This window comes from Chelmon rostratus, chromosome 22, assembly GCF_017976325.1.
Source record: "Chelmon rostratus isolate fCheRos1 chromosome 22, fCheRos1.pri, whole genome shotgun sequence".
In the NCBI taxonomy this organism is placed as follows: domain Eukaryota; kingdom Metazoa; phylum Chordata; class Actinopteri; order Chaetodontiformes; family Chaetodontidae; genus Chelmon; species Chelmon rostratus.
This window is the reverse complement of record NC_055679.1, coordinates 12,326,159-12,351,145: the sequence shown is the minus strand read 5'-3', so window position 1 is coordinate 12,351,145 and position 24,987 is coordinate 12,326,159. Positions and strand designations below refer to the sequence as shown.

General features: G+C 42.2%; 3 protein-coding genes across 6 annotated transcripts in view; 2 read left to right on the top strand and 1 right to left on the bottom strand.

The window, feature by feature from the left end:
* Positions 1 to 7,988, top strand: part of atp2b1a (ATPase plasma membrane Ca2+ transporting 1a) — a 39,606-nt gene extending 31,618 nt beyond the window's left edge. For both annotated transcript variants that reach the window (XM_041963512.1, XM_041963513.1), the window contains exons 20-21: positions 1,005 to 1,193; positions 4,737 to 7,988. In XM_041963512.1, the coding sequence (XP_041819446.1) occupies positions 1,005 to 1,193; positions 4,737 to 5,120 (573 nt within the window). In that variant the 3' untranslated portion in view covers positions 5,121 to 7,988. The remainder of the gene's footprint in view (positions 1 to 1,004; positions 1,194 to 4,736) is intronic.
* A 1,229-nt stretch (positions 7,989 to 9,217) lies between these two features.
* mest lies at positions 9,218 to 15,287 on the top strand. Of its 3 annotated transcripts, none has more exons than XM_041963978.1 (12): positions 9,218 to 9,313; positions 9,718 to 9,907; positions 10,335 to 10,414; positions 10,510 to 10,587; positions 10,674 to 10,810; positions 10,938 to 10,996; positions 11,467 to 11,507; positions 11,620 to 11,690; positions 11,793 to 11,894; positions 12,002 to 12,078; positions 13,091 to 13,154; positions 14,711 to 15,287. In XM_041963978.1, the coding sequence occupies exons 2-12, from the start codon at positions 9,754 to 9,756 to the stop codon at positions 14,826 to 14,828; spliced, it is 981 nt and encodes a 326-aa protein (XP_041819912.1). In that variant the 5' UTR covers positions 9,218 to 9,313; positions 9,718 to 9,753; the 3' UTR covers positions 14,829 to 15,287. The 3 variants fall into 3 exon arrangements, with proteins under 3 accessions (XP_041819912.1, XP_041819911.1, XP_041819913.1); XM_041963977.1 differs by having other exon boundaries at positions 9,239 to 9,313; positions 9,724 to 9,907; XM_041963979.1 differs by having other exon boundaries at positions 9,299 to 9,410.
* Positions 15,288 to 15,336: 49 nt separating this feature from the next.
* Positions 15,337 to 23,109, bottom strand: copg2 (COPI coat complex subunit gamma 2). Its single transcript, XM_041963825.1, has 24 exons — positions 22,984 to 23,109; positions 22,321 to 22,373; positions 22,118 to 22,198; positions 21,927 to 21,998; positions 21,735 to 21,814; positions 21,295 to 21,370; positions 21,051 to 21,143; positions 20,791 to 20,877; positions 20,448 to 20,605; positions 20,153 to 20,286; positions 19,781 to 19,848; positions 19,377 to 19,565; positions 18,847 to 18,942; positions 18,430 to 18,673; positions 18,164 to 18,239; positions 17,947 to 18,050; positions 17,701 to 17,826; positions 17,522 to 17,590; positions 17,219 to 17,400; positions 16,876 to 17,005; positions 16,528 to 16,625; positions 16,287 to 16,425; positions 16,081 to 16,179; positions 15,337 to 15,720 (listed from the first exon to the last, which is right to left on the bottom strand). Exons 1-24 carry the CDS (start codon positions 23,018 to 23,020, stop codon positions 15,590 to 15,592), a joined length of 2,622 nt encoding a protein of 873 aa, XP_041819759.1. The 5' UTR covers positions 23,021 to 23,109; the 3' UTR covers positions 15,337 to 15,589.
* Positions 23,110 to 24,987: the final 1,878 nt, after the last annotated feature.

The window sequence follows — 24,987 nt, the reverse complement described above, 5'->3', positions numbered from 1 at the left end:
GACAAAGGCAGAGAGGCATAATGGATGTTTGATGTTGTTCTAGTTCACTCTTCCTGCCCACACTCATCCTACAGAGCAGCGCACATAATATGTCATTATCCACTCTCGTCAATTCAAAAAGAGTGACGTCGCCAACGTCTTCTGACAAGACACAAAGAAAACAGGGCTGCGCTGAGTGCTTGTAAGTTCAAACAGCTGACAGTTGCGAGCTGAGAAGGCGGCTGTATTGTAGGAGGACCAAGATTACCGGTTCCAAACCAGAGATTGTCCAGAGAAAGGTCATTCCATTAACCGAGGTGCTGGCCTTCGAAGCAGAGCTGGGCTCTGAGTGCTGAGCTGTCGCTGCCCTCTGCTTTTAAATGGATGCAGAAAGGTAGTTTCCATAGGTTGTAATAAACTGTACTGTGTGCAGTAAGCAAGTTAGAAATTTAAGGACAGCCACATTTATTTATGTTACATACTTAATCTACTTCTGTGCAGCAGTTGCTTTGAAACATGATGATGTATTTTCATTTTCAGTGCATCTGCTTATTATTTTCATTATTTTGGGTCAGAACAATGCCCTATTCTAATGTCCCAGAAGCCAAGATGGCAACATTATTGCTTGTTGTATAATGTATTCAATTTCTAATCACTTGTGACACAGAAAAGCAGCTTTTAATGCTCTTAAATTAGAGAATGTTTTGGCATTTTTGCTTGAAAAAGTATTGGAATTATTAATGCTAATTGATTAATCGTCTGATTGCCTCAGTTTGAATTTGTTGTATTGTGATTGAGAACAAGTGAGGAGAAAGAGGAAGGCTTTCAGACACAAAAACAGATTACAAACTGATTCCCAAGAGGTCCTGGATCAGTTCTTATGCAGCACGTAGGGAGAAGTTATCGTGGTGACATGCACCCAGAAATGTGGCTTGTCCTCCCGTCGTGAAATGTCATTCAGCACGCTGAGCAGTGTGACGGTCTCATAAGTCAGCGCTGCTCACATAAATCCTGATGTCTTCCAGGTAATCTCCACGATACCCACCAGCCGCTTAAAATTCTTGAAAACTGCGGGCCACGGCACCCAGAAAGAGGAGATCCCAGACGAGGAGCTGGAGGAGCTGGAGGACATGGATGAGATTGACCACGCTGAACGGGAGCTTCGCCGAGGCCAGATCCTCTGGTTCCGAGGCCTCAATCGCATCCAGACTCAGGTAACAATCTACAGACCTTCCCGTGTGCCACCGTACACCGCACCCGACACCAAGGGAATCAAAAGCCATAAAATCCTTAACTCTCTATTGCTCCTCCAGCTTAAAAATCTATGTTTCTGTTCTGTGTCTCGGCATTCTCAAAGAATGGCTTGTGCCCTAAAAACAAGAGCCTTCCCTCTAATTTTTCTGTTCTGCTTCTGAGCTAAAGCGGGTTCCTATGCCTATTTCTGACTCGGTCTGAATCTATCTGCTAAAACGCGACCAGTTTGAAGGTACTGATGAGAAGCAAGGGAATTGGATTGGACGGAGAGCTCGCTAGAACAGCTGAATGTTCAAAGAAAGCTGGCATGGCTAGAGCTGGAAGTATGGAAGGACTCTGCAGAGAAAAGAGTGAAAGTGAGGTCAGATTTTGGAGTCGGAGCTTCATGCGATCAGTGCCTTTAAACCCAACTATCCCCCTTTTCTTCTCTCTTTTAACTATAATGCCTAAATCCAATTTCCAAGTGACATTTTTTCGATGGTTACTGGTGCCTTTTCTTTATTTTTCTCTCTTTTCTCTCTCCTCTGGCTGTGTTGTGTATGATTTCCTCTGGGCTTTCTCCTGTCACGCTGTCTGATTCTTTGCAGATGGATGTAGTGAGTGCGTTCCAGAGTGGAACTTCCTTTCAGGGGGCTCTAAGGCGGCAGGCCTCCAACTCCAGCCAACAACAGCACGATGTAACCAATGTTTCTAGCCCTACACATGTAGCCTTTTCTACTACTACCACTACTGCCACTGCCGCCAACACCGCTTCTGCCACTGTGGGGTGTGAGTGCGTGTTCTCCTCTAGTGCATGAGACTTTTATTTCTTCTGTTCTTCTAACATCTTCCTCCTCCACTCTTCTTCTCACCTAACGTTGACACTTTTACTCTCTCATGCTCCCTCCTAATGTCCCCCCACCCCTGTTTTCTTCAAACAAAAACAACACCACCAAATATACCACATCTTCCATATTGCTTCGATAACACTGCTGTATATATATGTATCCTGTAACCAGGTCGCTTCTAGTGTCAAGGTGTTTTCTCTGTGTCATCATGTTTTCTGTTCTGCTTCTGCTTTGGTCTCAGAAATGGAAAGGTTTTACTCGTATCTCCGGGGCGGGTGGGATGATGTGTATTTACTATATGACCAAAATTACATTCTGGATTGACAGTCACCAGGTTTGTCTGCAGCTGCCTCAGTCTGCTCTGTGCCCCTGTAGCACCCATGGGTCTGTGTCGCAGCTCTCTAGTCCCTAGACGGGTAAATGTTTTGAGTATACGCCCATGATCACGGTCTAAAACAATAGAGACAAACCATGACATGGACCTCCCTGTGGGGAGAAATCTATCCGGTGTCAGTGGATATCTTGTCAGTGGTGAACTAATGACCTTTTCTTCTCCAGCTGTGGCTGTTTTCTGAGAGTGTGTAAAGAGAGTGGGTGGCAAGGGAGAGGTGGATAAGCAGCTGCAGCTGATAATGACACAGGTTGCTGGTGTGTTTGGATGCAAGGCTGTGCGTTGTTTCAAAAGATCTGGCAGCCTCACCATCACGCCAGCGATCCATCCGGCGCGGAGGATCGCGACGTCAAGAGCGGAGCGTTTGATGACGTTATTTCCGAAGGCCTCTCTCTTTACCGAGCCCTTACACGACACTGGTGGTGGCTCCTGACGACGACTCTTTTTCTCTCTCAGATCCTCCCCAGGCAAAGACCGTCTGAGCAGCAGTGGATGTTAAATGTCTAACAGATGTCAAAAGAAAAGAGCTTAATTGAATAAATGCTCTTGAATGTAAAAATGTGGTACTTTCCCAGACACATCAACAGCAGATGCAATGTTTTTCCCTGGCATACTGAAAACTTATGCAATGCTACAGCAGTGGTTTAGGTCTCTGTCTCAGGTGGGACTCCTTTAAACGTCTCGGACGTGGCGTTCGCAGGCCTGCAGGTGCTTCCCTTCTAAACACTCAACTTTTCCTTTCAGGTGCTCTGGAGAAGAGTTTTTGTTGTTTTTTTTCTATGTGAATCCTTGTTTGTTGGCAGAATGTGTCCACCTGGCAAAGTGTTGCCTGAAATGAATGAATACCACTGACTCCCCACATATTCTTCTTTAGATTCTGTGAAATGTGTCATGGGCTATACTCAAAGGTTTACTACCATTGAACACAAGGTAGCGCCGCGCTCTGCATGGGTTCAAAGTCTCTGGTCTCGTTTGTGAGTTTTTTCTCTTTGTGCTGTTTTTGACATGTTGAACCAGCTTGTAGACATGCTTGGCTGCTGCAGCTTTTTTGTTTTTACTCCACAAACATAAGCTATAACTGACCACCCCTTTCTGTCTCTCTTCCTCTGTCTCTCTTCCTCTGTCTCTTTCTGTCACTTTCTGTCTCTCTTCCTCTGTCTCTCTTCCTCTGTCTCTTTCTGTCTCTCTTCCTGTCTCTCTTCCTCTGTCTCTCTTTCTCTGCCTCTCTTCCTGTCTCTCTTCCTCTGTCTCTCTTTCTCTGCCTCTCTTCCTGTCTCTCTTCCTCTGTCTCTCTTTCTCTGCCTCTTTCTTCCTGTCTTGTCTTTCTCTCTCCTCACTCTTTCCTAAGCATGTCCAACAATAGTAAACTCTCGTGTCCAGCCTCTGTCCTTTTTGAATGTGTTCTCGTCCAAAGAACAACATTCCTCTTGTCTCTTGGTTTCCTCTTTGCATCTTGATTAATCAGACACAGGCCTCTACCAACTACTACTGTACTCACAAGAAAAAACAAAACAAAACAAAAAAAAACAACCAACATACATTGCATTGGGTTTGACACTGGTTTGCACCCTTCCCGGGCTGATTTCTTGAGTCACTACACAAGTTTTAAGACTAGTTTTTCTGCAAGCACACAGTCGATCATCAGGTTTGTCTCCACCGGATACAACTCAAGTTTTCTATCTCTCAGAAACTCTTTTACTTTTATTAATACTCCAATCTGAAGCGGCTCTTTACAGGCTTTTTTTGAAGTCGTATTTTATGCCTCAAGTCTAGCTCGTGCTTGTACTTGCGAGCATTAGCGCAGCGTTGTGTTTCCCAGTGAGACAGGGCTTTAAATTCAATGCCATGTCTACATTTTGATCTCCATTCATTCATTATTAAATCCATAGGCAGGACAGGGGGTGACTTGGAGAAACAGGATGTGAGACTGAAATGCTCCTGTTTACACTTTTAAGCCAGTATGAAATTTTGCTGTGGTTTTGAGGCTAACATAGTCTAGACCATGGGTAATTACTACTTCTACTACTACAAAGTACCACTATTAGTTACAAGTGGTTACAAGTTGTAAATTTACAACTCGCCATAACTGCTCACCTGCACGTGTCTCTGAGAGTTCCCCCCCTCACTGATAATTTTGCCCCTAAAACTCACCTATTATTGACCCAATAAAACCTCGGTTTTTATCTGTGGTGTTATCCAGGTGACAAAATTCAAAAGGCACGCGTATCATTACTGAATGTGACTGAATGCCTCTCCTGCTTCCTGTCCCTTCTCCCTCCCTCCAGATCCGGGTGGTGAATGCATTCCGCAGCTCCATCTCCCTCTATGAGGGGCTGGAGAAGCCCGAGTCGCGAACATCGATCCACAACTTCATGACCCACCCCGAATTTCGAATAGAGGACTCTGAGCCCCATATTCCCCTCATAGACGACACCGACGCGGAGGACGACGCCCCCACCAAGCGCAACTCCGCCAGCCCCCGCAACGCCACCCCCACGCCGCCTTCACCCACGCCCTCCACCGCGGTCCCCACCGCGCCAGTCTCTCCCTCCCCAAACCAGAACAATAACGCTGTGGAGAGCAGTAACCACCTCCTCCCAGAGGGCCCCAAATCAGGAACCCCCTCGGCCCCGGGGAGCCCCCTACACAGCCTGGAGACCTCCCTTTGATCTGATCCTCGCTCCACACGTCACCACCACTTTTCTGCCCGCCACCAAGGAGCTCAACTCAGACGAAACGAACGGACACTTGGAGAGGAGACACGGAGGGCGCGAAGGAGAGCGGAGTCTTGTGTGAGCTCGGCTTGGGCTGGACTGAAAGAACAGCAAACATTCAGAGGAATGTACGGCTTGGTGTGGATGCTTTGGTCTTCTTTTATTTTTGGTTCTTCTTAATACCCCGCTGCGCCACAAGGACTCTGTCTCCACCCCTCCCTCCTCGGTAACTTGTTTTTCTCGGTAAACAAGGGGTGATTATAAACTCAGATTGAAAGTGACCTGTTTTTATTATTCTATTGTTATTATTATTATTATTTTAATTGAGATGGGGAGGTCCTCCTCCTGGCTTGAAGATCGTCTGTAAGAAATATGAAAGAAACCTTTAGCTTCTCTTTTATCTGAATGGTGTTGTATATTTATCTCTTTGGCCCTTGCTCATTCAAAACTTATTTCTGCTCCATTGGCTGTTAATATTTTGAGTTATTTATGTTTTTGGAAAAAGCAGGTCTGTTTACAAAGTTTGTAGATACTTTTTTTCTGTTTGTAGGCAAAAGAGCTTCCTGATGTATGATGCAGAAAACTGGGACAGAATAAAAAAATGAATGAGAGGATTATTTCAGATACTGCTGTATTTTCAGGAAAAAGGGTGTTTCTATTGAAACTTAACTATTTTTGCCTGCAAGTTTTATTTGTTATATATTTGTAGATAAATGTAGAACCTTCTAGCCAAACCGATAAACACTAAGGCTTGTATAGAAAAGAGGTCCACATGGTGAGGTGTTTTCACAGGAGACGGGACGGGAAAGACAATTAGGGCCTCTGTCCACTAACATTGCTATAAATATTTACTTCTTCCATTTCTTTGATAGTTTTCATGTGCACAAAACCTTCTGGAGTTCTGGATTCTCTTTTCATTCATTTTGTTGTGTTCAAGGATTTCCACATGTTGAAAGGTTCACTCATTAAAGGGAGTTAGGTATATATCTGGGCCTGTATTTAGCAAGCATCTCAGGATGAGACCTAGAATCATGCTAAAAGTTGGACTAGGAAACAAAGTCTTACCTCAGAGTCGGACATGAGGTCCTTACGAAGCGTCCTGCAGTCGCTCTCAGCAGGAAGTAGAAGGAGAGGTTTTTTGTGGTTTTGCAACACTTTGGACCGTATAATGAAAATCTTGTAGTTACCATTAGTTACATTCAAAGGAGGCTCATCCAGATTATTAAAGAAAATAGCAACATAAGAAAATTTATGCACATTCAGGCTAAAAATTTGTTTTTGCCAAAACTCATAAAAGCACGAAAAAGAACTTACAGCTTCTTTTTATGACCACTTGAGTTCAAACTAGAGCTTTATTGTGAGCTAATCAGCCAGTGCGCCTATTTATTTTTCAATAATTAGTTCACATAGACAAAACGTGAATGTGCCTTGGCTACGATAACAATTTAGACGATGCTTTGTCATTTTCCACCTGCAGGCAACTGTTACTCCTACAGCTAAACGTAGGACCAAATAAGCCTCATTCTGATAATCCTGGGCCAGTTATGACTTGAGTTTCTTGGATGCTTGATAAGTATGGACCCTGGTCGTCATGTGTAACAAAAAAAAAAAAAGAAAAAATGGTGCATTTCATTTCTATTTTTTTTTCCCAGCAAAGCATTAGCCCCCTGCCAATGTATAATATTGACATTTGTTTACTCAGGCATAGAAAAAGTATTTAATTTAAAAGGAATCTATAAAGAAAGAACCTTTTAACTTCAGACTTTGTGTATTTAGATAGTAAAACATTGTCTTGGTCAAAAAGTAAGTGAATTATTTTCATATTTCATTCAATCTTTAAGATCACGCCTTAGGGAAAACTTACTTTACTCCTCCCATTTCTGGTATGTTGACATTTTAAAAATCAAAAACTGAGGGGGGGGAAGGCTTTTTTTTTTCTTTTTTTCTTCAACCCTGTCCATAAGACTCCTTTCACCATGAATAAATGTTGCTGCATTTGATTTGTTTGTAAAATATTTTTGACACCTGTTGTACTGGAAACGCTCAAGAATTGGACATGTGCATTTTTCAAGAATAAAGACTAGGCATACACTGGTATCTATCTGCACAGGGTACTTTATTTCATAGCGTTCCTTGGGGGAAAATAATTTTGATACAAATCACAATAAAAAAGTGTACCTTTGTATTTTTATGACAATACTGATGATACCTTTCATCGTACTAAACCAATTTTGGATGATTTGACACCGATCTCATTATACAGGGGGGGGTTTTGGCCACTAAAATGTGTGTTGTTCTGGAATATTCATCTCAGGGTGCAAACGGTGTGAAAGAGAACAGGCCTCTTTTAATTTGTATATTACCACATTCATTCAGTGTTTGGGACGGTGCTCGTCAACCACACAGGATGACTCGGGCAGCAGGCTGCAGATTCTTCCTGCAGCCTTCTGGCCGTCTTCACCTGAAGGGCCGTGGACAGGGGAAGGAAGTGGAGATGTTAAATCACAACGTTCTCTGAGGAAATGGTTTGTTTTCCTTGTTTTACAGATAACAAAATAGCAGCTAGGATTGCATACAAAGTGAGAAATCCAAAAGGCAAGCGAAATCCATACGAGGAGTTTGTTCTGTAGCTTCTTCCTGTAATGGGAATGAATGTTTTTCCATCTGTTTTATGGATTATTATTTTTTTATCTTTTAACATTTGGAAATAAAAGTACTTCATGTCTGTTTATCTTGAGCATTTTAAATGGATATCGTGATTGGATTTACATTTGAAACTTGTCGAGTAATGTGTATGGTTTTTAAAAATAAAAAATGTATTTAGCCTAACTGCAGGGCCATGTTTTTCATTTACTGTGAAGGATTTATGGGATGGAGTTATGCATTCAAATGTGGAATGTCTGATCCAACTAATGCATGTCATAAATACAGTCTAGCTATTACATTGTGGATCCAAACGGTTCTTCTATGAACAGATATACAGTTCAGTGCAAAGATTTGTCTTGCCCCCACCGACATGGATGAAACAAATGTATATTTTAAGAAAACTGTAAAAAGCATTTGCTTTTTCTTTCTTTTGCACAATAATGGACCATAATAACATTAAATTTACATCCTAAGTGCAAAATGTATTTGTTCAAATCATATATATTTCAAAAAGCTTGCTTGTCAAAAACAAACCCAGACTGTCTCATACTGTCAGTCCTGCAGACGGAATTAGGAATGCAACTGATTATTTCACTTATCAATTGCATTGACAAATACTTTTCTCAGTAATTTGAGTGTTTGGTCTGTAAAACATTAGAAAACAGTGAAAAATCAAAAAATCAATCCAATTGCTTGTTTTTTTGTCCAACCTACAGTAAATTGAATTACTTTTGCTTGTTTGTTTTCTGTCCAACATTGAAGACTCAGAAAATATTCACATGAGAAATTGGAAACAGTTTTACTCAAAGGATCAGAGGAGCTATTATTCCAATTGTTCTTCAGTGCACGAATCCGGATTTGAATCAAACTGCAACAACATTTGGTTTGATTCATGGTGCCAGCACTGTCAGTTAAGCTTTCAATACATTTTTTTCCACAACTTTAGCTTCAATTGCTGCTTATTATGCATATTTAATATTATACAGAAAAGCTTAAGATTCAGACCTAGTTTTTATGGGCTTTAATGTGATCATTTTTTTCTCAATTATAATTATAATAGTAACTATAATTATTATTTAGAACGAATAATCAGTGATAACGTTATTGGCAATTAATTTTCATGTTATGTTGAATAATGGTCTTTTATTTTCTATCTAGATACAATTTACATAATTGATATTATATGTCGTTGCACTTCCAGACCAGCAGATGGCAGCAGATTTATCTCCTCTCTTTACCTGTCACTCTCTAAACAAAGATTGTCTATTGCTGAGATGACTCAGCCGTTTTTCATCTTCTTGACAGCGACCACAGCCAACTTCACAGCCTGGTTTCGACAGTCTGAACGTTTGGGAACCCGGAAGTAGGTAAAGAGTGGGACGTCTTCCCATTTTTTCTTCTCTGCAAACCGTTGTACCCTTCCGCTCCGCAGGAATGTGTTCTGCAGTCATGGATCCTGAACACAGGGCGAAGGTCTGCCAGTGACAGGTCGCAGCATTTCTGTGAGTCCTGGAAACTGCTACCGTGTGAGCCGAATGAAACATGTATAACTACCCTATTAGTATAAACAATATTAACGGAGGAGGGTTAACGATAGAGGTGTGTGGCTCTCGTGGGTTGTTGCCTTTCCCCTGAAATCCACCATTTTTAGCTAACTTACTGAACCGTTTTACTCGTATTTGAGTGACAGCAGTATATGTCGTCTGCGGTGGCTTCTCGTGGCTGTTTCTTGTCATAGACCCTCACATAGATGTATATTAGCTCATCCGATTGTGTAGTAATGTATTACAGTCTACAGTGGAGGTGGGCAGGCGGAGTTAGCCTCTGAACACGCCTCCAGACATGATCTCTCACCTGTTGGGTTTGTCCCTGGACATTGTTGTCTTTTATTGTCGCCATCTCCCAGAGGCAGGAATGACACTCTCCCACCGCTAAGCTCAAGATGAGAGAGTGGTGGATTCATGTGGGTTTGATCTGCATCCCGCTGGTAGCCGTCTACCTGCACATCCCGCCCCCTCAGCTGTCACCGACCCTGCAGAAGTGGCACAGCGCCGGGGAGGTGTTCCACTTCAGGGGCAGGGAGATCTTCTACAGAGGTGAGAGAGGGCTTTTTAATCGTCCCCATCCACACTAACGGTCTTAATTTACCTCCATCGGTGGTCAGAGTGAAGTAATGGAGGACTTAACAGATTCAGCTAATAGGACCACAGTTAGCACGGCTAACTGAGCTAACTAGCCAACGGCAGCTCCAGCTAGCAGCAGTTAGCGGTTGCTCTGGTGATATGCTGCCAGTATGGCCAATTCTTCCATATTGCACCTTAAAGACTTCTAATCAGCTAAACAGCTGAACGCATCAAATAAAGAGATTTTTTTATTTTTGTCTGATACATTACTAAATCAGTTAAGTATTTATTAAAAATGTTTTCAATTATTTGACTTTTTAGAGACCTAGTCATACATGTATTTCTACACGCCTCTTTACCTTGGTGCACATCACACATTTCTCTTGTCCCCTCAAACCAGATTCCTACGGTGCTTTGGGAAGCTCCGACGTCGTCCTTCTGCTCCACGGCTTCCCCACCTCCAGCTACGACTGGAACAAGGTGCCCGCTGCATGACTCGGTCACACACCGATCAACACACACCTGTTGTCATGTGAACCAGCCAGAGCCCAAATGTGTGTGTTTTTTCCACGCAGATCTGGGAGCCACTCACTCAGCGCTTCCATCGAGTCATCGCACTGGACTTTCTGGGTTTCGGCTTCAGCGACAAGCCAGTGAGTCAAATTTGTGTCAGTTCATGTTGTTTATATTTCCTGCATGATGTTCTGTCCTCACTTACCCATAACTCTTTTTCTCCCAGCGACCCCACAGGTACTCCATCTTCGAGCAGGCCAGTGTGGTGGAGGCCCTGGTGGCTCACTTGGGTCTGAGCAACCAGCGCGTGAATCTGGTGTCCCACGACTATGGAGACACTGTGGCCTTGGAGCTGCTGTACAGGTGTGTGTGTTTGTGTGTGTCAGTGTATTTTTATGCAAACTGCATAAAAAGCAGATTAAAATGATTAATTGCTAACCCGCCGTCTCTCTCTCTGGGTTGTTGTTTCTCTGCACTGCCAACAAACCAGGAGTGACCAAAATCGCACAGGTCACCTGACCTTCAACAGCCTGTGTCTTTCTAATGGAGGTACAGTCGCTTTTCTTTGCTCATGCTGCAGATTGCAGCCTTTTCTGCACCAACAGCAGGGATTTTATATTCTGTGGTAGTTAAAGGATGAATCTTTCTTAGCGAGAACTCCATTTGTACTCACTCGCAAAACCAGATTTGCTATAGAAATGTTGTTTATTAGTTCATTAAGTACCAAAAAGCTATTATTGACAACACTGCTGATCATCGGTTAATTATTTAAGTCACTCATGAAGCAAAAATCCCAAACGTTTGCTGGATCAAGCCTCTAAACTATCTCTTTGATATCTGTGGGGTTTTTTGGTTTTTTTTGGACTGCTGGTGGGACAAAACAAGCAATTCTCAGACTTCACCTTGTGTTCTGGGAATCATCTGTTGCAGCCCTACACCGAAATAATTGAATTAGCGCTATAATTTTACCCAAATGTGATTGTGCTGTTGTGGAAGTCACCGTCGTTTTTTTCTAACAGGATTGTTCCCAGAAACACATTACCCGCGGCTGCTGCAGACGGTAAGTCACCTTTTGTTTTCTTCATCCTATGTTTCAGCTCATGTGGAATTCTGGGAGATTTTAAAAAGCTGATGACATTGAACTGGAATTTGTGTTGTTTTGTCTTCAAAAGCTTCTGAAGGACTCCAGTTTTCTGGCTCCAGTTCTGATGCGGCTCACCAACTATGTGGTCTTCCAAAAGGGGTGAGAGCACCAGCATACTGTTCCAAACTGGGAGACTGGAACCAGTGTGTAAATGCATGAATGTGTTTTTTATTGTTGATATTGTTTTCTGTTGACTGGTAGGATTGGAGAGGTGTTTGGTCCATTCACGCAGCCTACAGACGCTGAGTTCTGGGACATGTGGACGGGTCTACGCTACAATGATGGCAACCTAGTTTTGGACAGGTGTGTGAGTGTGTGTGTGTGTGTGTTTGCTTGCCTGAGTTGAGTTATCTTTGCTGCTGCTCCTGTCTGTCTTTTTCTGATTTTCTGATCTTCTCCCTGTCGCACAGTATCCTGCAGTACATCAACCAGAGATTAAAACACAGAGAGCGATGGGTGGGCGCGCTCACTTCCACCTTCATCCCATGTGAGTTCACAGTTGCATCATACATCGTGATGTGCGTGTTGGTAAAGCAGAGAGGAAGCTCGTCTGCGTAGGCCAAGCACTTCCTTAAGGTGTATTGACCCAGCAGCTTGGCAGGAGGGCCGCTGATGCTAAGCTGCTTAGTCCGCGAGGAGAAGCCTCGTAGTCCATCTGTGATGCTGAGCTCAGGAGGAGGAGGTGGGGGTGGGGATGTGCGCTACTGACACAGACCTCATATCAAATGCAGCAAAAAGGCTCAAGCCAAGGTTTCATGAAATTACACACATTCATGGTTCTGAAAGGAATGAATGAACCAATCATCAAGACTTCCCTTAATCTTTTCTCTAGTACCACCATCAAGCCCAAAGTCTGATTTGTCCAATGTGACCAAATACTAGTAAAACTAATGACGTTCCCATATTTCAGCACTTTAGAGCTGATTAGCAAATGTTAACATGCTAAACTGAGATGGTTAGCATTGAAAACATTGTACCTGCTGGGCATGTTAGCTTGCTGATGTCAGCGTTTAGCTCAAAGCTCCGCTATGTGCAGCCTTACAGAGCCGCTAGCTTGGCTGTCGACTTTGTCCTGTTTTATTGCAACAGTTCACAGGTTAAAGGCATAGTTCAGGTTTTTTTTGAAGTGGGGTTGTTTGAGGTTTTTATACACAGTCAGTGTATTGCCTGCAGCAGACAGTAGTAGCAGAGAGATCTCTTCTTTGGCACCACTCTGCTTCTTCAAACTGGGGGCATGCTGACCACCATCTGCTGTAGCTAATACACTGACTATGCATAAATGCCTCATACAACCCCCTTTACAAAACCCTGATTATCCCTTTAGCGTCAAATGGGTTTCACTGTATAGTTATTTGCATTCTTACTATATTATGTTTATGGTTTTGAAAGGAAAAAGACAAAATAACCTATAGTTTTGACAAAAGCTACAAATTGTGCTAAATTACGAGGAGCCACGCTCATTTAAGACACTTGGCTTTTCATCCCTCTTTGTCTTTCAGTGCACATGATCTACGGACCCCTGGATCCAGTCAACCCTCATCCCCAGTTCATCCGTCTTTACCAGTGAGTGCCCCTGCCTCTCATTCATTCGTTCAGCTTATCTGTAATACACTCATCTCCTGGTCAAACTGCAAGGAAAAAGGGTTGATTTACAGATCATCTGAACTCTTCTGTTTTCTCCTGTTCTCTGTGATTTGGCTTTGAAATTGTGATTTGACTTCAGTGGATGTAAGTCAGGAAAAAAGTCTTTTAAATGAGTTTGTCTTTTTACTTCAGTTGTATTTACAAATATAAAATAATGGATAAAGGTTGTATTTACAATCTAAGTTTTGTATTCAGGAAATTGTAGTAAAAGATACTTTATACTGGGCCTTAGATAAGTTTCTGTTATTATGTACACGCACACATATATATATATATTTTTTTTCTTTTGGACACCTGTTGTCCCTCTTCTCTGTCAAATAGATCTATGGGTAATGTGAAGGAGGTGGTGGATCAGGGGTAAAGGAAGGGATTGGTAATTGGAAGGTAAAGGGTTCAAGTCCTGCTCAAGGACAAGTTAAAATTAGGTCTTAAAAAGTGTGTTTCTGCAAAAAAAAAAACAATTATTTTCTTACTTCCTCTCCACACACCACTTATTTTACTGTCACGGTCTGCTTCACTGTGCTCCATTTACAACCATCTATTGGACATGTGGACTTTCATTCACCGGTTTGATTTGCTACATTCACTTATGCCACCATCTTTCGTCAGTTTCACACACAGTTAGGAACCTCGTTCGATTGTTCCTGAGTGTCAGCTCAGAATGTCCGCCATCTTTCGTCAGTTTCACACACAGTTAGGAATCTCGTTCGTTTGTTTCAGAGTCTCTCCTCAGAGTTCCAGCTCAGCCTTGAACCGTCAATGTCATGCACACGAGGCGCATACTTTTCCGCTCTACCACCGTCTTTCGCACTTAGTTTAGTTTGTTTTAGCAATTTCTTTAGCAGTGAGTATCTGAGAGGACAAACAAGGGGAAAAAAAACTTGTAACAGGTGGGATGAGAACCCCTGACCTTCAGGCTGTTGTGCCACGGACATGTCCACTAGACCACAGGAGTCCACACTTGAGTGTGCTTGTTTTAGCAATTTCTTCACATGAATGCAGCAGTGAGCCTCTGAGAAGACAAACTAGAGGAAAAGGAAAAAAAAAATACTTGTATCAGGTGGGATTAGAACCTATGACCTTTGGATTATGTGCTCTTGATATGTCCACCAAACCACAGGAGAGCTACAGAAATGGTCCTCATTTATCTTTCTCTCATAGAATCATGAAGCCAGAAAGATGTGTCAGAGTTTGTGTTTCTTTGTTACTGCTTGAATGAAAATAATACAGAAGTTTGTGTTTCAGTGACTTTTCATGGTTTTCCTCCATTTCTTATCCACCACAATGGATCCTGCAATATAAATTCTAATATAAATATGTGCATGCATCTAAAGTCCCAGGCTGGATTTGAACCCAGGCTAAAATGATTCATGGACAGCACCATAAACCACTACTCCACTGAAACATCATTCCTATAGTTTACTCCTGATGTCTGTGATGATGTCATTTATCTCGTATGTATCTTACTCCTGCAGGCAGCTGGTCCAGAGGTCGACAATCACCATTTTGGACGAACACATCAGTCACTACCCTCAGCTGGAAGATCCCACCGGCTTCCTCAATGCATATTTCAATTTTATTCACTCTTTCTGAAGAGGAACCAAATGCAACACCTGTGTCCAAGCCTGTGCAAGCTGTTTGGCACTGCTGCAACACTTGAACATGATTAATGACCTTTCCTGATGATTCTCAGCAGGATAAATGCTGCATCTGTTTAATTTAATCATAAATGCTGGGCCAGTTTACCAGCATCAACCCCTAAAATGTCAATTATTGGCATGGGAAGACATCAAATGTGAGCTGGAAACATGATTAATTGTACTTGCTACTAACCGACTGATCTGATGTTGACAGTGTTAATTAATGAGCTCTAAGAGGAAGCGTGACAGCTTTGTTTGGTTGTGTGATCACTGTTGGACACTTTTTGATTCCCTCCATTTTCTGTTGGCTGTTGAGTCCTGCAATCAGCTGCACTCTGAAGGAATTTTGATATGATTTTCTACAGTTCTCTTGATGTCATTGAAAAAACTAAATGTTAATGTTTCTTCAAATAAAACTAGTTTTGTAAAAAACAAAAAAACTGAATGAATGAAACTTGATGTGCTTTGACAGTCAGAATTTATTGAAGATTTGACAGAAGGTATTCTTACTGCAAAGAAAACAGCAGACAGTATAAAGAAACACTTTTCATTCATATACTGGAGTCATAAAACATTTAGGTTGGCTGTTGTCAGCATCATAATCACAACATCAGTATGCGTTAAATTTTAGCGCTCTGGAAAAGAACTCAGTGACGTGTCAGACAGATGAAGGGTCTTGTGGTTGTGTTGGCACGAAGCTGCACCGCCGGCGCTCTAGCCCACGGATGCCAGGATGACGTCGACAACCGTCTCTTCACTACTGCGGACCGTCACCTGCATGGTGACGCCGTCAGCGAGCGCCAGACGAGCGCGGACCAGCACGTCATGACCTCCCCGAAACACACCTGAGAGGAGATGGAGGGAGAGCCAATCAACTCACAAGGTATTATTTTGTGTGTTGAGCAGTGTCATGTTTTGTAGAAAATACATCTGAATGAGAGAATATGTTACTAAATCCAATTGAAAACTAGTAATTGTGGAGGTAAATGGTCACATTAGTATTGCAGTATTTTAAACTGAATTTCATACAATATTCTACTAAATTTGGAATCCACTAAAATCTGGATTCAAACTGCTCTTTGTAGTTGTGGTATTTGCTGTACAAAAACATCTGAAAAAGTTACACAAGACACATGTAGCGATTCATTTGCGGAAAGCAACCCTTGTAAAGAGCAGTGACCACCATCCTGACATCCAACACCCACCAGCGAGGAAGAGGACATGCGAGTTCTTGTTTTCGGGAACTTTGTCTGAGCGCTCACATGGCTGCATTCCCAGGAAGCTGATGATGTTACCCACCGCCTCTGTGGAAGAAAACCACAGTTAACTCACGTAACACTGGGTGCTGCTTACTGCACAAACCAAACATCGCTTTACATATTGTGTAAATCTCTGGAAAGCTTCTGCGTACCGTCTAAAGTCCGTACAGACGCCAATGCAAACGTCTCCTCCTTCTCAAATTCATCTCCCACTTCTTCCCACGCTGCGCCAAAGTTCGGTTTCAAAACCTTCTGGATGTGGTCGGCAACTGTCACCTCCAGATCCTCCAGCTGAAGAAGAGCAGGACAAGAAATGCAAGAAAGATGATGAACATTGCTGAAAAACACAGGATTGGTTCTCTTTCGATAGTTTGTGAATGTCCGATTACGTACCACATATTCATCATCGTAACCGTCATCGTCAGGCTCTCCTGTGTTGGGGTCGCAGTCTCTGACCAGGTACTTCATAGTACAACTGAATGTACAGGACACTGTGGACAGATGGGGCACAGCTAAACACACTCTTCTTATTGCTCTTGTTATTATTTTGGACCTTGTACATGCATTAGGTTGTCCTTTCAATGTCTGCATGTTTGGGCTGCTGATGGACTTTGAGTAACCTGTTTGTGATCTGATTGTGAGGAACTCTCAGTTTCTTTGACAATATATTCAAACCCTTTTTGTTTGTTTTTTTTGTTTTTTTACTGTCCCATGAGCCCAATAACATCCCAGTGATCCTACCAGCTGTGGGGTCGTCGTCAGGCAGGCGGACCAGAGTGTAGCAGGAACCAGGCTGACTGTAGGGGAGGCTGGGGGCCGGGATGTAGTGTATCACCTCATAGGACTCTGATGGCTCCATCTGCACGACGACCTGACGCAAAGAGCAACACGATGCATTCATATCAAATTTGTTATGAACAAATTGCTAAAACAAGCACATGTTTTAGTTTCACTTCTGCGACGACTAAAATCCTCGAATAATTCTGAATATTTGTGGTCAAGACTGATCAATAGCCCAAATAAAGATCTCCAGAAAAATCCAAATTAATAAAACAAAAAGAATCGATCCCCTCTCAGCCGGTACCTTCTGCAGGAGCTGGTCGTTCAGAGTGTTTGTGCAGTCGAACTGGAACACCATGTGTCTGGCGAAGGCGTGTTTGACGCAGCGAACCACATACTCTGTCTCAGCCTCCGTCAGCTGCACTGGCTCGGACGATTTGAAGAGCGGGCCGAGACCCTGGAACTCTGGGATGGCCGCCAGTTGTTCTGTTGACAAAGGAAAGACAAGAATGACATTTTATTAACTGTAACAGGCAAAATATCAGTGTTTAACTGCATCATACTCATCTTGAATCTGATGATGCACAGACAGCGGTTACAGTCTTACCCTGATAAATGTCCTGGCGTGATGGGGCCAACTTTTCTGGCAGTTTGCTGGTGGCAATAGGGGCGATTTCTGGGAAGAACCAAAAAACATTAACAGGAACCCCTTAACTATCTGATTCCTGACCATGATAGATAATGAAATGAAACCGTGCAGATGAGTAAAGAGCTTTGTGGTTGTACCTGTTTTCTGTTCTGTGATGGGAGTGGTGGCCAGAGGGACAGACTTCATGTCGAAAGGTTTCTCCGAGGGCTCCAAAGTGTACTGGTGCAGGGACTTCTCCAGGCCGGGGATGGAGACAGACAAACCTAAGAGCAACAGAAGAGGAGATGTTAACGCTTAACCAACAGCCACTGTGAACCACAAAACACACACGCATTCACCCATCAAAACCCCAGACAGCATAACCTGAGTGTGTGCGTTTTTACCGTTGAAGATGTAGGCAGCATTCAGAGCCTTCTGCTTCTGCTGCAGCACGTTCATGTAGAACGTAGCTCTGTCGCGCACCTCATCATCACTGTCCATCATGCATCTATGAGGAAAGGCAAATGTACAGGATATACATTACATCTAAGGAGTCTCACAATCATGTTATGAGTAATTTAACCAGTGTTTTCTTTGCATTTAGGAAGATGAAATGAGCACCTCTGCATGAGAACCAGGACACTCGGCAGCAGATCGTCGTTCTGAGCTCCAAATTTAGCCAAAGCGCTGACTGCAGCTGAGGGTGGAGGAAGAAAGAAATGTTTTCACTGGTTATAAAATGACATGAAAATAGCTGAAGTGTGAGCAGTGCGGACACAGATGCCTGGCCTGAATGTTAGATATCAGCCTCTGAAGTCGTCAAAGGTTCAGATAAAACAAGAAATCGTTAAAAATTCAAGGCTGTGTTCCATCTCACTCTGTCTCACCTGCACGGACAGCCTCGCTCTCCAGCACCACTCGGTTGAAGATGAAGCGGATGTACTTGGAGGGCTGGGGGGTGCGTGGGCCCTCTTTGCCCAGCAGGTGCAGGATTTTGGTGGCGAGCACCGTGTGTTCGCAGTCCTCGATGAACTCGCACAGGTGGGCCAAGCCCGTCTCTTTGCTCTCCGGGTTCTCCTCAATGATGCTGATGATGCAATCCACGATGGCCCGCTTGTACTCAAAACCACCCTAAACCAGATATAAGTAATCTGAATACTTGTGAAGATATAGAAAAGCATGCAAACACTCATCTCTCCAGCATGTTTTTGTACAGGTTAGAACATTGCTGATAAGGACGCTCCCCCACAAGGCAAAGACCAAAGCATGACGGATCATCAGAGGTCTGTTAATGATCCACTTACATCGTCTCTGAGCATGTTGGACAAGAAGTTCATCATGACGCTGTGCTTCCTGGGATACTTCTGGCACAGAGCGCTGATGGCCTGCACCACCACCACCTGGAGCGAAACAAGCATCAGGGACAGATTTAGGACCACAGAATATCAAGCACAAATAACAGGATTTGAAAAGAGTAGCGAAGCAGTGAATCTCATGCTGGAAATAAATGTTTTGTGGCCAGACGCTGAAATCCAGGGTGATTTAAAAAAAAACACCTCCTCATGACACATTCCCACACTTTCAACACAAGTATTCTGTTTAATTCCAAAACAACTGTTAAAGCATGTTTTTGGTGGAAAGAACTGATTTTTTCCTCTTTCTCTGAAGAAATCAGAAGGTACACTCAGCAGCCCTCCAATGTCCTACTTGAGGATATTTCAGCAACTTCTAAATGTGATGGCTAAAGTAGGATCTCCCTACTCATTATGACACCTGAGTAGGTGGTGTATGCACATGAATGAAATGAAACTAAACTAAAACTAAAGTGTCTGACCTTGAATTCGTCCGAGATCTCAGAGACAAACGAGGAGATCTGTTTCATGAGTCGGTCCACGCTGCTCTCACTGCCGGTCTTCAGCAGAGTGGTGATGGCCAGCGTGGCGATGCTGCGGTTCGAGTCGGTGATCAGATTCTCCAGGTCCAAGTTGCACGCAGTCACAGCTGAAGGATGCTTCATGGCCACCTGGTGGATACAAAGGAAACGTCAGTGTACTTCATTCACCATTACAATCCGTTTTTTCATTTCTCTTAAGTATGTATCCAGCTGAGAAATCAAGCCCTTGATACATGTGCAATTTCCCAATTTCTTATAGCTCAGTTATAAGAAATATAGAATGATCTGTGTTTATACATTGTAAAACAAGCCATGCGAAGGAGGGATGGAGACTGAAGTTGTACCTTGTTGAGCGTCCTGACTGCAGCGTACCTCAAGGCTGCTTTGGGAGAGCTGCAGAAGAGCTGCAGCACTGCATGAAGACAAATAGATTCACAATGAGACTCAAACTGGCAAAATATCATAAAGACAGTTCATTTTACAATAACTGAAACAGCACATCTTTCTGATCTTTCAGTTTGCAGCTAGGACCGTGCAATATGAAGATAAATATATCTTGTGGCAACAGACAAATGTCAACATGACCGGAATATTGTTTATGATATGTAGCCTCGTGTTAACGGAGTGTGAAATGAAATAAAATGGTCATATTGCACAGCCCTGTCAGTAAATCAGACAGAAAACAAAAATGAATGAGGTGAGAGTAAATGACTGACCAGACACAGCAGGGGCCAGCTCCCTGGCAGTGCAGTTGGGCATATGGACAATAGCAGAGGCAGCCTCATACACCACCATCTCATTCTTGTTCCTCAGGCATCCCTCAATGAAGTCGAACAAGGGGCTGTCATGACTGAGAACAAAAAGACGGAATACAATGCTGTTAACACATCCACCCTACACTTGTACCCACCATGTCCTGTCTTAAGCACGTGTCAGAGACACCACAAACAACAACAGATCATTTATCTGTGTGCTTCCACTAGAGCATCAGATCAACGCAGGTCTACTCACCCGCCCTCTGTCTCGTCCAGCAGTTTGCTGGCGATCCTGATGAGCATGCAGTAGGCAAAGGGAGACTTGAGACCAGACTTGGTGAACTTGTTGAGCATCTTGGTGACGGCAAGACGGTCGTTCTTCCTGAGGTGATACAACAGGCCCAGGGCATGGTACTGGAAGATGACACACACAAACAGCAACTCTGAATTTGAGAAGTTTGTAAACGATCATTTTAATCTGAACCAACTGAGAGATTAATTGTATGACTTCTTGTTGAATGCCTACATAGAAATTCAGTGGAGCCGCCCCAGAATATATGGTTCAAAATAGCATGAATCCTAAAGTCTGTATTACCCACCTGGACCATGATGTTGTCACTGGAAGCAGCCTCCTGGGCTTCATTCACCCAACGCTTCACCACATCGTAGCTCATCTTCACCATGTGCTGAACACACACAAACAGAAGAGATTTCAATACTCGCCAGCAGTGATGTGATATACAATTACACAACTTTATCTCAATTATACAGAGGCACAAAATACCAGGAGAAATTAAAATCTGAAATCCAATTATTTCTTGATTTATGTGTAAAATATGAAACGGTGCCATTTATTTACCAGTGAGGAGACCAGGGCTGAACTGGACACACTGGGCACCTTGTCAACAATTGCCTGCTTCATGTATCTCTCAATGGCCTGCAGCATGGTGGTCTGTGGAGGAGACAGAAAGTGAAACAAACAATGCTTCATTTTCTTAATTTTAAGAATTAAAAAATACGTACAAGGTATTTTTTCTTGCATGAGATGACAAGGTCAAGGGGGAGGTAGGACAAGGAAGAAAACAAAATGAAGCAGCACTTACATCTGTGATCCTGCAGAGGGCTCTGATAGCAGGTCCTCGGTATACATCTTCCTTCCCTGTCATGTCTTTGGTCAGACTAAAAAAAAAAAAAAAATACACACACAAGGAATAATTCTACACACTACAACTTCAAAAGCAAATAACGATGTTCCACAGTTCGAAAAAGACATAATGAAGGATCCTCTGTAATAATTCAAACACTAATAGACATCTTGTCTGTAACCAGATTTCATGACAACATGAGGAAAATCTAATTTGTACATGCAGATCTGGCCCTTAATGTATCCTGGTGTTACTGGATGATGACAAGTTGCAGTAAAACGACAAATGTAAACAGACTTGGTAGAAACTCATTCAGCCAAAGAACGACACCTCTTGAGGGAGATACCAGTATTTGGGTACAGGGGACATCTAAATCCATTTAACATGGCGATACAAACCTGCTAGTGACAATGATGACATCCTCAGAGATGTTGGCCATCTCTTTGATGGTCAGGTAGCACATCCTCCTTAGGGTTTGCTGGGAGAGAAAGAAAGAATATAAACTCACAAAATATACATTTGGACTCAATTAACATACACTATAGTTAATTATAACAAATGGATGATTGAATATATAGTCTGTATCTTACATCATTGGACTGAAAGAGCCTGGTCATCGCAAAGAAGGCCTCTGTGGCCTCTGTGGTTCCAAAATGCTCTCCCTAAATGTCCAGAGACATGGGAGCGGGACAGAGTTCAGATGTTAAGACAGGTGGACAATCACCAACTCCACACATACCAATAACGAGCTACTTGACTTTTTGGTCAATCAACTTTTTACCTGGTTGAGGAGGTAGATGATCTTGGTGAGAATGTGGAGGCATCTTCTTGGGTTGATCGGGGTCTCATTGAAGATACGTGCCTGTGAAGGCGAAGGTAAACCTCATTTCATTTCAGGTCATAAGATATTGTTTCTCAGGCTCATGCTTTTTGTTTTATCTAAGTGCAGAACATGTTTTCAGTAATATCAAATGCAGACTTTACCTCCTGCAACACGGCACTCTTCTCCAGATGCTGGAAAGGGTTCGACCCACTTCCTAAATGTCAAAACAGTGGAGTCAGATGTCTGTGCCATTAAACCTTGTCTTGTTACTTTACCGATCTTCACTCAAAGCAAACACGAAAAGGGGCGAAAAGTTGACGTTAGCTAATGCTACATGTATTCAACGCAAATGGATCGAGAACTGGAAAACGCATGTAATCTTACAGACTGATCTCGTTTAAATTAAGGCATCACTGTGGAAAGTTTCAACCATCTATATTTTGAGCTAATGTTCAGAGAGTAACGTCTTTAAACCAAATTATCTTCACAACATCCAGCTGACACTACCTTAGCTTGCAATGCTAACGCTAAACTAAGGAACACGGTATTACTATAACATCAAATAAAAGCGTTAGAAATGTTAATGCAATGTTAACACTAATCGGGTTATAACTGAACTTAAATGCCTGCTTTGCAAATATTAATTAACCTGATAAACCCGAAAGTTAACGATAACCCGACAGCTATCGTTAACGTTAGGTAGTCGTCTAACAGAAACAGGCTAGCTTCGCTAGCTCCAAAGCGTCAAACCCCTTGTCAGTCCAGACGCAATTTTCATTTTTCAAACGCTCTCTCTATTTAATGTAATAATTGTCCAATCTTACCAGACTCCTCGTCCTTCTTATCAAACTTTTTAATCATTATGCCGGAATGACAGCTGACGAGCGAGGGCAAAAGATGCTCTCAGTCTCGGTTAAAAGAGAACCGACTTCCACGTAGCCAAAATGAAAACTGTCTTCCTGTTGAAACTCCACGTCAACGGAAATTACGTAAAACCATTAGCGTCATGACCGGCAGGGGGCGCTGCTGACAAGTAACATTAATGAAGTGGATCTCAACACTACGGTTATCATCAAACATAAAGAAGTCAGTAAGTCCTTTATTATGAGCGAGAACAATAATTAAAACACATTTTAACTCAGTTATTCAAACTGAGCCGTATATCCAATCAGCCACAATCAAATTAACAAACGTTGAACTTATCAGGAAAGAATTTATTAATAAGCAGAAGGCCCTACATTTTTACTGATGTACTTTTTAAGCAAAAGTTGGAAAACAATACCATCAAAATATATTTAAAGTACCAAAATAATGTATACTATATTATTAAATTAGAATATTATTATAACAACCATTGCAGCTGCAGCTATTCGTTCTACTTCACATCACACGACTGGGTAGCTTGTGAATTTTACCACGGGACAAATAAAGTCTTATTTTTATCCATTAAACTACATCATAATTCCTTTGTTGCATTAGTCATCTGACTCTACAAAGTAACTAGCAATTTATTCAGCATTTCATTTTAGCATTTATGAACCAAATCAGCAGACTGACCTGCAGAGCTGACTCATGGCCTGGGGTGTTTTTAGGTCAAATGACCGCTAGATGTCGACATTGCTCTGTGTCTTGTCTCAGGATGGTGAACTGCATGACTCGAGAAATAAAACCCAGTCGCTGCTAATGTGTTAAGCTTGGTGGGAAAAAAAAAACAAACTCTCATCCACTTAGAAAATGAAATAGCATTTGACTGGTGACATTTAACCACCTACACTATACGAACTAAAATTAAACTGAAGCACTGTACGTTAACGATGACAGAGCCCTCTGTGTGCCTTTTACTATGTTTTCTGGTATTTGCTGACATCTTACTGGACACATAGTGGAGCCTGACTGATACTGATATTGATAGTTGATATACTATTTAGTTTTTTATCATAAACACATAATATAAACTTATTTCAAAGTATTTCTGTACTTTAATTTGTTGTTATTTTGTGGCCAAGTATACATCCATACCTACATAATGTATCTATGATTGCCTTAAATTGGCCAATAAAAGAAGACAAAAGAAAAATAAATTATAGGAATATTTTATGGATCCCATTGTTCAAAAAGCTGTGGGCTTATATAAAAAAGGCCAATGTAGTTGGTTACATCTGCTTTATTTGAGGAAAAATAATCCTTTATTTTGAGTAGAAAAATAACAGACATCTGATGAACACATACATTCCCATGCATTTGCATTTACTGTATTTCATGATCTTGCAGTAGGTTTGTACAGTATTTCAGGGTCGGTGTTGCGTTGATGTTTCACACTAGACTCTGGAATCATCATAGGCTCCCATGTGAACGTCTGAACTGCCGACCTCTTACATGATAAATAAATGAAGCGGCAAAGAGGGGGAGAAAATCAGTATTTCAAATAATGTTATGATTGTGCAACAGAATAACAAAACATTTCATTAGTCTTTTGCTAAGAATTAGTCATCACAACTGCTTTCTTCTTCTTGTTTAGAGTGAGATTTAAAATTTGATGAGTCTGAGGCAAACTAACCACATTAAACTTTCAGCTCACTGAAAAAGAATATCTAAGGGCTCATCTCAATTGAAGGCAGTCCTGCTTTACTGCAACCAAAGCCCATGTTGAAAGTGAAATTCTTAAAATCAACAAGTTCTAAAATCTGCTTTTTGGATATGCAAGCAAAGACAACTTAATCTGTGTCCAATGCAAAGTATGTCTTGATACAAGTAAAACAACTTTTGCTTTGTTCTGTCTTGATTTAAGATAGTGTCACTATTGCTTAATAAATCAAATTATTTAACTC